The following is a 12107-nucleotide window of genomic DNA, read 5'->3' on the forward strand; positions in this document are numbered from 1 at the left end:
TAATCCCAGAATACAGCGAGTTGCAGTAATCAAGGTGAGAAAAGATAAAAGCATGAGTAGCTTTCTTGAGATCCCTAGACGATAAAAAAGGCTTGATCTTACCTAAAAGACAAAGCTGAAAAAAGCAACTCTTGACTATAGAATTAATGTGTTTCTCAAACGAGAGGTTACATAAAAGTGCTATATATAAATTAATTTGTTAAGAAGCGAGAACACTCCAAGGCAACTCTCACAGGCAGCATACCTGATATGATCCTTTGATAAAAACGCAGGTTGTCACTCAGAGCATGATGGTGGAAATATTTCTCTTGACTGGAAAGGAAATACTTAGGAATTCCTCAGATGTATACCTGTACACTGTAGCTTGGAAGAAAGTGGTGTGTGGTCTATTTCCACGAGTCTCTCTGGGTTAAGACTGATCATACTCTTCGTTGAATCTGCAATCACAATTAATCTTTACTCTTCTCATTTCTTTTCTGGTTCTTCAGTGGTGGCATTCTGAACCACCACTACCTGAGCAAAGTCCTGTGAAACTGAGTGTGAAGTTTAAATTAAAGCGGATACCACAAAATGCCATGTGAACCACAGCGTTGAATCTTCCAAGATGTAACCTAAAAAAACCAATAAAAGAACTTTTTAAGAACATTTACTTTAGGTTGAATACCCAGAACCCCTACTGATTTTTTTGGCCACCTGACCTTATCATCAGACTCTCATTTAGAGACTTAAAGAACTTGAAATATCAGACAAAGCAACTTTACTGTATATTGGTTATTATGTATACTATGCTGTCATACATTCTTTAGAAGTTTTGCCAGATGCTTTGCACTGTTGTTTTTTTTTCTATGTTTCGTTCATTTGTAAAGTTGTATTATTGTTGTGAATGGTGTACAGTAATGATTTTTAAAATAAAGAATGTGGTCTTTACTAAAATCCTTTCTATAAATGGCATCACCGTCTTATCCCAGGCTTGGAACATAATTTCATCTTGAGGAGTGTGTAAGGATGAGGAATTGCTGTACCCTTGTTCTATGTTCCTGCTGTAGGTAAGATTAATATGTAAACGAATGCCTCCTCTGGATCCTCCCTTCCTCTTCCATTGTGAGGATTCCAACACACTACAAAATGGGAACAGACTGTTTGTTAATCTTTAACCAATTTGCAATTAATTGGAAGTCATAGACAGGCCGGTCAGAACCTGTGTGAAAAACCGCATGAGTCATTTGAAAAATATGTATTATCTTAACCCTTCTGCAGTTAAGCATTGCTCTGTGGTATAAGTTTAAACGTAACCAATTTAAATGTTTGGTAAACAGCACAGTACTAGAGACATAATGAAATATTTCTGGGGAAATGGGATGTGGAATGCATATTTTAGAATAATCATATTTTGCTTGAGAAGATAAAGGAAACGAAACAGACTACAGTACTTAAAGAAATACCGTATTTTCTTCAAAGGTCCTAAAGTAATAGGTTTTAAAGCGCTAGGGATTTCTACGACTGCGCCAACGCTTAACGCCAGCCGGTCACTCATTACTGGCTTGATGAAGGGAGGAGCGAGTGGGGTGTGGGGAGAGTTAACTCACCTTGTCCTTCTCTCGGTGAAACAGGTGGCGACTACAGTAAGGACTTTATATACTCTACGGACTGCAGAGGCAGAGTTCGAGTTCGAGTTCGAGTTCGGACGCGTCTCCAATGTTTCACAGCCTTTTGAGGTACTGGGCTACATCTGGGGTTGGCGCTCGCGCCTGGTCCAACGCGTCTGAGCTGTTGATGCCACATTCCCTGCGCATGCTCCTTCGTAATAATGATGCAAAACTAAGCGTTGTGGGAACGGGTATTCATAAATTCTGGAAATAAGGATGAAAAGTGTTGTACAGTTTTGTATGTAATGGAAGATATTACAAAATCGAGGAAAGATATGGAGATGGATGTGTTTGTTTTGTGAGTGTTGATTATTAATATAAAACTGAACACTGACTGCATTATGTATCCAACGCAACGTGCAGATATAAATGTAGTAACAACGCAAATGCTTGTCGTTTTCTTTTGCAAGAAAAGCTGTGGTAGTTTGAAAGAAAGGGATTCAAAAAACAAAGAAGAAATTAACAACTATAGGCATTCCTTTGATTTTAAGTAGAAGTGCAAGAATTTGTAACATGGAAAGATATGCAAGGATGGCAAAAGCGAGATAAGAAAATTACAGTGAATGTAAAGAAGGTAATGTGATTGATATAACGTGGAGACCGTGCACATTGCATTTAGTGACCCGAGAATTTTATTTTGTGCAGGTTGATAAATATAATTTAAGACCTTATTTTGTGGTCCTTGCAAATATTCTAATAAAGCCTCACTCACTAGACCATTGATGTTTCCAGAAGATCCCAGAAGGACCTGGAAGCCAACATCTTTTGGACCCTTATTTTGTAGCATTCTGGACATTTTTGTTTGAATTTTGCAAACTGAAGTCCGGTGCATACCACAAAAAGAAATGCTTGCGGTCTCCTTGTAACATTTGTATGATGTCCCATTAATGCTGTCAGTAAACAATGGGCAATCTTTCAATAATACCTTAACCCAGACACAATCTTGTGTCATCACTCCATCCTGATTGTGGAAAGTAGCCATCTAAGTGAGCTGATAATAAGTAGGGTTTCTTCAGTTAAAAAAAAAAAAACTAATTAGACTTCTGACTAAGGGGACATGTTTATTCTGCAACAGGCCCACTCCACTTGAGCTTTGCTAATACACCTTTTATTAAGATACATGATAAAGGAGACACCAAATAATAAAAAAAAACCTGAGGAGCCTGGAACCCTAGATTTGGTTCTGGAATATTATTGGGGGCATTCTGAGGATATCATTCTTCTAATGGAGTATTTACCTCACTGTTAGGTTCCCCTGATTGGTTGCGATTTCGTCTTCTGATGGAAAAAAATGCACACACCTCTTTTTCAAGTACTGTACTGATGTTAACAAAAATAAAAAGTGCAGCTCTTCCTGTTGTATGACGTTAATCTCTGCTGTGATTGGTTACAATGATTGAATTCAATCTAGCTAAAAAGAGGGGTACTTTAATGCTCTCAGGCCTCAGTGCTAGAACACTGCAATTAATCCCCTTAAGACAAAATATGTTAGACGTTTTAGGGAAATGAGGACTAAGCACAAATGTTCCAAAAGGTCCTATAATTTTTTTGAATGGAACCTTCTATCAAAAACAAAACTGAAAAAATGTAAATGTATAGTCAATGTTTGTGTGTAATGCATAGTCGGAACAGAAAGATAAACATTTGTAAATGATAGTTTATTATTGTCCTGAACATAGCATATATGTGTTTGTGAATACAATGTGAGTAAGGCATATCTCCGTATTGTATAAATAAAATCCTGCGACGAGACGAGACTTTTTGGAAGATCTTTTTTAAGTCCCGCAAATTGAGACTTTGGCCGTGAGATTTTTTCAAGTCACGCCCTCCTCTCAACCATATTCAACCAGACACAGTTTCTGCTCTCCCAGCTCTTATAACTTTTTATGTTTTCCTCACTTTAAGTTCCCAATTAAAGAAGACATACTATGTCCAAATCTTATTGAAGAATCTCATCACGAAGGGTTATCAACAGAAAAAAGGAGTACACGGGCAATCCTAGCACTGGGAAACGATGAAGTCAAATGAATTAATGCCAGTAATGTCGATTGGTTACACGGCAGATTGGTTAAATGTGTATCAATAGACTATGCTGAAACAGTTGGTGGTGATGGTGCGGAAGATGAAAACATCGACTTAACGAAATCGCATTACGCAACAAATAACTCTAACGCAACATAAAGTATAATTTACTTTCAAATTATTACATTTTGCTTTTTTTTTACTATGGTTAATTACTCACTGTAATGTAAAATAGTTTTATTGTGCATATCTAACATTCCCATGAAAATAAAAATCTGTTTAAATTGTACTACTTCATCCCCCCATATGCGAGCGACAGAACCCCAAAGAGGCTATCGCGCAGCGCAGGCATGGGGGTTGGCGAGATTGTGTTTCACATGGACATGTAGTAATCATGAGACTAAAAAGAAACTGGTATGAATGTTCCAAGGATATCTCATCTTATTGGAATTAAAGGATTATAATAATTTGAAAGACTTTAGTTATTTGATGGATTGGGGAAAATTTCCAGTGACAGAGAGACATTTAATAAGCATGTCTTATATAAGGCAGAAATACTTTCAAAGCACAGCTGTCTGGGGAAGAAAATATGTATTATTTGTTTGAAATCTTGGATATGCAAAAATGGTGTGGATAAGGAGTAATTATAATTTAAATTGGGCATGAGGGAGAAGACGTCTTGTGGTTGTTGGTGAATTAACAAAGTGGTGAATCTGGGAATCTTCACAGGCTTTAATATACAATTAGTACAATAATTAGCTGACCAGATTTTTTTTTCTAGGGATGGAGAAAAAGTAATAATAAGTGGTGGAGTCGGTATTTATTTGAGTGTTTGGAGTTGAGTAGCTTACAATAATTGATATGTGAATTTATATCATTTTGAAATATTTTGAGTGCTATATCATATGAGTAATGCAATACACATGTATATCTTCCACCCATGTTCATATTGGTCATACATTCAATAACTCACAATCTGGCTACTAGTGCACTGTAAACAATGCATTATGCAGTCAAAGAACTGACCTCATACATGAAATCAAATCCAATCATCAATATTACTGACAGGTGCACTCTTAATGATGACAACAGAATTTGAAAATGTATAGTCTTTCATAAATTACATATATCCCTGTTTAATGCATTATGCATTCAGAATTCCATTTATATTAATTAAAAATATATTTCAAATGATTCATTTTATTATATGTTTACAGTACTGTTACATGGCTGGTAAGAGATCATTATTAGATGCATTCTGAAGTATATCAACCAGGGCCATCCTCAAATTCAAGAGGTTGTGGTTCATTGGGAGGAAGTTGGCAATACTCCTGCATGATGCTTGAGGGCATGCACTCCAGCTGATGCTAAAGCCTCCTGACTTTCTACTCATAGAGCATAAGACCACAGAAAACAGGAAGGAAACCAGTATATTGCCTTTAGGGTTTTACCCATACTCTCCCTTAACAGAATGAGGGAGACAATGAAGGTAGCTTGCAAGCTGCATTGGAAACCTGACACTTTAAGGACATTCAGGGTAAGGTGTATATGGACAAGAAGGGCTGTTAGAGGGATGTGTAGCCTGTCTGTAACCCAGGAAGTGATTTTGGAGCTCAAGGTATAAAAGCTTTCTCAAAGAAAAGGATATGATTTTAATTTTTGTATTTTAGTTTTGTTTAGAATCTGTGTTTTATCTATTGTTCGGTGTCCTTGAGTGTTTAGAAAGGCACCTACAAATAAATAAAATGTATTATTATTATTATTATTATTATAAAACCTTTAATACTGGGAGGGTAAATGAGGAAAAGATTTCCTGGAAGGAGAAAAAAATCCCAGGGATAAAGTGTGTGCGAGATGGAATGTTGCTCACAGAAAGGAGTGCTTTAGTATGGAGTAATGTATTGCATTAGCTAGGCCTCTAATAATTTTTTAAGATTCTTAACTTCTTGCCATTCATCTGGTGAATGAAGCCCTCAAAGCTATCTACTTGTTGCATTACTCCTTATGTAAATATACATATATATATATACACACACACACATATATATATATATATATATATATATATATATACACACATACACACACATATATTATATATATATATATACATTGGGATAAAGGCGCTTGTTTGGCGACAACCCGACACAGACTGGCACCACTGGCATGGGCAAAATAAACAAAAGATTTATTTTTCTTCACCTGTGAGGCACGTCTTCCCCGTGAACCCCACAGGCACAACACAGTCCCAAATCACAAATAAAACACCAAACCACACTCTTCTTCTTTCTTCCACTCCTCCCAGGGCATCGTCGTCCTCCTCCTCCTCCTGACTCTGGCGCCCTGAGTAGTGCAGGCAGGCTCCTCTTATAGCCCACCCGAAAGTGCTGTAGGTGCTTGTTGACCTACTTCTATCTGCACTTCCGGGTGAGTCTGCGCTCCTGCCCAAACGGGCTCATTAAGCCTTGCAGCTCCCCTGGGCAGTGGCCATGAAGCCCAACTGGGATGAGCTCCAGTGTTCCACCATTGTGGCCCCGATGCAACCCAGGGGGGCTGCCACCAAGTGTTCTGGGGGACGTAGCGTACATCCCATGGCTGCTCCCCCGGATCCAGTGTCGTAGGGGCGTCCTGGCCGGACATGGATCCCGGCCGTCCACCACAATATATATATATACTAGGGGGGCTTTGCCCCCAGCCTGCACTATGAGCCAGTCACTTTGCGTCTCTACTGCTCGCGTATGTGGATTTCACTTTCACCAAACAACAAATCTTTTAATTCTCACAGATAAGCCTCTTCATTGGGAAGAAACACTTCTTTTCCCTGATGGCAACACAAATTAGACAATCTACAAGTCTCTGACTTAAATTTCACTGAATAATAATTTCCATTTGTTTGTGCTAATGCTATCTTCACTATCATTTTCTTGAGAGTTTCGAATTTTAGTACTTTCATTATCTTTAACCGGCTCTGCATGTGTATCGCGCCAACTTTTTCTGAACCTTTTTATGACGTTCTACTTTGTCATCTACTCTTTTATTTCCGGCCCTGGGTGTGGTTACATCTCTTGGCGTAAAGTCTTATATACACTGTGTGTGTGTGTGTATATATATATAATATAAAATCCTAAGCCTAAAAGTACAATGATTTTGTGCAACAATTTTATGTCACGTTTTTTGTAATGCTTTAAATCTGGCTTATTTTAAAACCTTAAAATAAGAATCTAAAAATCTAACAACATCACATTAAAGTTCGATAAATTGTGAAAAGAATGTTTGGTTAAAAGACATTATAGTTTTGTTAAGGTTCGTTCCATTATCTGATAAATCCCATTTTCTAACTTTAGCTTGGCTCCCCCTCGTATAATATACACTACTGGTCAAACATTTAGAACACCTCAGTTTTTCCAGTTTTTAATGGAAATTTACAGTTTAATGTCTTAATATTTCATGAAATCAAGCTGTACAACCAATAAACATCCATCCATCCATCCATTGTCCAACCCGCTGAATCCGAACACAGGGTCACGTTGGTCTGGTGGAGCCAATCCCAGCCAACACAGGGCACAAGGCAGGAACCAATCCCGGGCAGGGTGTCAACCCACCGCAGGACACACACAAACACACCCACACACCAAGCACACACTAGGGCCAATTTAGAATCGCCAATCCACCTAACCTGCATGTCTTTGGACTGTGGGAGGAAACCGGAGCGCCCAGAGGAAACCCACGCAAACACGGGGAGAACATGCAAACTCCATGCAGGGAGGACCCGGGAAGTGAACCCAGGACCAATAAACAGAAGCAAATAAAAAAAGAAGTCAAAGAATCATTAAGTGTACAGAATTTTATTCAAATTTTTGATTCTGATATAACAGCCAACTGTGGTAACCCTTTTGATTCAGAATGCTGGTCACTCTGTGCAAATCATCAACTCTGCCTCCAGCAAAAGAACCCCAGACCATCACACTTCCTCCTCCATGTTTGACAGTTGGTATCACAAACTGAAGAACCATCCTTTCACCAATTCCACAGCGTACATCACCCTGCGTGATGAACCGAAGATTTCAAATTTTGATTCGTCTGTCTATAGGACTTTCTTCCAGTCTGCAGTAGTCCACACCTGGTATTTTAAGGCCCTATTTTATCCTTTAAGGAATACCTTGCTGCCATTAACCCTGTCAAACCTGTAGCACAAAGTCTCCTCTTCACAGTAGAAACTGAGGCTTGCTTTTTTGACCACTATTAAGCTGTGCTTGAAGCCGATGTGCTGTGAGGTGCCTGTCAATTAAGCTGGTAACCCACATAAATTTGTCTTCTGACTAGGTTGTGACTTTGGGTCTGCCAGATTTCCTCCTATCAGAGTTTCTTGCAATTTCAAATTGCCTTTGAATTGTGCAGGACACCATACTCCCTGACACCAATTTTTTTGCAGTTTCTCTGAATGAAAGGCCTACACTTCTAAGGGTAATAATGCTGTTTCTTGCCATCATCACTGGAATGTACAAGTTTCTGCAGAGTAATATTGTCTGAGTAGAGTTCCAACTCTACTTTAAGACAGACAGAGGATTTTTAAGTAATCAGAAGAAGTTGTGAAACCTGTGCAAATTGTTTGCTTTAACTCGCAAAGCTTAATTTACTTCAATTGCGGCATAATATCTGTAGGTTGTAACCTATTAGCTGTTCCCTGAAGAAGGCCCATTTGTAATATTCTGAAATTTTTGTTTTCAGTTTTTGCTAACCTAAACTTTAGATTTAAACCTCGGACAGTTTACTACTTACTTTTTCAGTCAGTCAATCAGCCATTTTAGGTAATTCATTGCATTCTAACTGAATAAATTTAAAGAAAAACTGGAAAAACTGAGGTGTTCTAAAACTTTTGACCAGCAATGGTGTGTATATATAAAAGGTTAGTATTTGTAACATATGAATGAAACTTAACAAAAAAAACAAAAACTATAAAATACACGCTAGTATATTTGGTATTTTTTCCTCATCAATTTGTATAAGTCTTAACTAATATATGATAATAAATAAATAAATGTATTGTTATTGGTTTTCATCTCCTGTCCCTAGTAAATCAGAAGAAAGCAAAGATGTCAAAAACCAAAGTGGAGATGGACAGAGCAATATCATTGCAGCCGTTAGGTAAGATAAGGAGAAAAAGTGAATCATTTGTGTCAAAACCATAATGATTTCAGCAGATAACTGAATTAAAACTGATTAACATGCACAAGAGTATTTTAAGTTTTAGTTTTGTTTAAGTTTTATTTTAAGTTTTAATATTGAAAATGCCATTTGGAGAATGAGAAAAACACTTTAGTGTTGGTATGCTTTTTACTTCATCCTTCATCTTCCATTCTGTATTTTTCTTGGTGTATACATTGTCAGGGTGAGGCCTCTGAGCTGTGAGGAACTCCATCGAGAAGACAGAGAGGTCCTGTATTCTCCAATCCCAGGGACTTTGCAGGTAAGCATAGTGAAATATGGGACTGTCCTTAGATAAATTGAACCTATATGACCTAGTGGGACCCACTACATCGCCACCCTAGAGTTGCCACCTCCAACTTTGAAATCTTAGAAATGCCATAGAGAAGAGATTGAATTTGGGGAAACAGTTCCATGTGATAAACACAAAGAAAACTAAAGATATGATAACTGATTTTAGGAAAATAAAGTTACCTTTCAAAAAAAGGTGCTCTGGATACTTCTAGAAAATTCCAGAAAAGTCATTTTTTCTTGTGTAAATTGAACAACTTTGGAGGGAACTGTCACATTCTCCATGTTTAACTTCTAATTTCTGCATGAGTTCTCTCTTTTGGGTTACTTTGTGTCTTTGGCAAAGTCAAATTCCAGGACCTCATTAAAGTAGTTAGTATGGTCATTGGGGTGGAACAAAAGTCAATGCAACAGCTATATGAGGACATGGTTCTTAAAAAGCTCTATCAAATCCTCAAGATCCCACATACATGCCCACCACACTCTAAATTTAATTTCAGCTCTGTAGCATTAAAAAGATTCTGGTAATGTTGAATGGAAACTTCCAGATATAAGACACCATTTCTACCCTTAGCAGTTTGGCTGTTTAAAAAGAACAATCAACTGGAATACACATCCATCACTGATATTGCAGACTCATATAAGACACTATATAGATGGATGTATACTATTTTAGCATATGTGTTTGCATATGTATGTATGTTTACTTTATGTATTCTTGTTGATGTTTAGGTATATGTGGCCTTTTTATGCTGTATTTGTTCATCCAGTTTTTTATATTTAAAACCTATGTCTGTGTAAGTTATATCCTGCCCAGTGTGAGATTGTTGATGGACAATCCAAATGTGTTTCCCCATATGAAATAATAAAGTTAAAATTGAATTGAAGTGAAAGGGGACAGAGAGCAAAAAGCATAATTATGTAACCAAAAAAATAAATTCACACTATAAATATTAAAATCAGTTGTTGGTCAATGCTCGCAAGAACTCTTTCACTTTGTGACATCACTCGTTCTACTTGTTCCATTTGGCACAGACAGGTTTTATTGTGTGGAGTTAATGATCACCCACATTAATAGGGCACAGGCATTCCTTCTTTCCTTATATTGTACCTCTAAAATCTGGAACATTGTACATACTTGTGTGCACCCTGATTCCTATAATATTCTTTTTTTTAATCAAAATTCAGATCTGTCTGTACTTACAGGGACTCTCCTGATTGAGTTTATACTGCTATTATTTTTTATTCATTTTTATTTGTGTTTTATATTTCTTTTATAAAAAATCTTACTGTCTGTTTTATTTTCATTTTTCTAAGTATCTTTATAAGTTTTGTTTTAACATGTTTTATGTCAAAATATAAGCTATTAAATATAGATACTGTTTTGTGTTTAATACAGCATACTGGAATACCTTTTATTCCTGATACCTAATATGAAATGACCTTAGGTACAGTAAAAAAAACAAAATTGACCACAAAATTGCTAAGCTGGTCCTGTAGAAATATAAGCATATTTTTGTATCTCTCTGGTTCAAATGTATGAATCTATTTGGAGAAATCAAACTTTGTTTTATGTGTTACACTTCCATGTGTTGTATTTATTACACACACCATCCAAAACACCTGACCTTATGTCTCAGAAGATCTTACTAAAATAAATTATTTTACACTGCCAAATGACTTGCTTAGGGTGTTGAATAACCATGAAATGTCATACATGACAGGAGTCAGTTCAATTAATGCCACTGTTTTCTGACAATTCTAATCATTACCAATTTTCTGTCATATCATTTCAGTTCACCATTCAACAGGCAAATGTATGCACAGAACACTTACTGGTTAGCCTTTTTGTCTGTAAAGTGTAGACAACTTGCTAGCCTGCATGTTACAGTAGTACAAACACATTAAAGAGTGAATAAAGGCTTACTATTGCACAAAATACCAATACATAATGAGGGTCCTTACCCTTTTTCATTTCTGGAAATTAACACAAAACTTATATCCTGCCCAGTGTAAGCATCCCTTGTGGTGTGCCAGGGATTTCTTTGTGCAGGTGCCTCTGTGGCTCCTGCTCCACTTCTTGATCTGTACTCTTGAATCAAGTCTTACTAAGGATCTTGACTTAAAACAGTGGCAATCTGGTGACATATGAACAAACTGCACAAGTTAAACTGCCACGCAATGACTTCTACAAATAAGTGAGGATTCGTCATCTTCTGCAATCTTTGGATTATAACAAAGTAACTGTTCCAAAGTAATTTATTAGATTTTGTGAATCTCGATTTGGATGTTTCATAGGAATATCATTTTTTACACTTTCCAACAGGAACTCTCCACCATAGATATGCTCCCTCATGATGTTACAATGGGAGAAAGATTTGGATGTTACTCCCTCAAAAAAACTGCATTATACTGGTCAATTAAATCATCACATTGCACCACTCATTGCGAGAGAGCACAAAAGCTTTTACTAAGATGGTATGTTACACCATACAGGCTGGCAAAAATGTTCCCTTCATCATCACAGCTATGTTAGAGAAACTGCAAAAAACAGTAAACCTTATCCATATATGGTGGTTATGTATCTATATTTAACACTTTTGGAGAGAAGTGTTCACTTTTATTTCACGAAAAACTGGCACTTCTGATTTTGGGTACTTTGTACCGAGCAGATTGAGGAATTTTTTTTGTCACGTACCATTCACAGAACGTGATATCATAGTGGTTAGATGGAAATCCATTAATTTACCAAAACTAATAGATGTTCTAATAGCACTTGTGGAGGATTGCCGGCTTCCCAGTCCGGCCCTCACCCCCAGGCCACTAGGAGGAGCCCTCCGGACAGCATATTCGTGCCCCGAGTTCCAGCAGGGCCTCATGGACTTTGTAGTGTCGTTACACAGCCTTGCTGGATACCTTGGGGGCTGCCAGGAGTCGCTGTAG

General features: G+C 37.3%; 1 protein-coding gene across 1 annotated transcript in view; it reads left to right on the plus strand.

Moving 5' to 3' along the window:
* The first annotated feature begins 1569 nt into the window (after window positions 1-1569).
* LOC114656540 (kinesin-like protein KIF12) overlaps window positions 1570-12107 on the plus strand; it is a 40279-nt gene continuing 29741 nt past the window's right edge. Inside the window, exons 1-3 of the mRNA XM_028808184.2 lie at window positions 1570-1715; window positions 8742-8813; window positions 9057-9135. Coding sequence (XP_028664017.2) covers window positions 1696-1715; window positions 8742-8813; window positions 9057-9135 — 171 coding nt within the window. The 5' untranslated portion in view covers window positions 1570-1695. The remainder of the gene's footprint in view (window positions 1716-8741; window positions 8814-9056; window positions 9136-12107) is intronic.

This window comes from Erpetoichthys calabaricus, chromosome 8 (genome assembly GCF_900747795.2).
Source record: "Erpetoichthys calabaricus chromosome 8, fErpCal1.3, whole genome shotgun sequence".
Classification (NCBI taxonomy): Eukaryota; Metazoa; Chordata; class Cladistia; order Polypteriformes; family Polypteridae; genus Erpetoichthys; species Erpetoichthys calabaricus.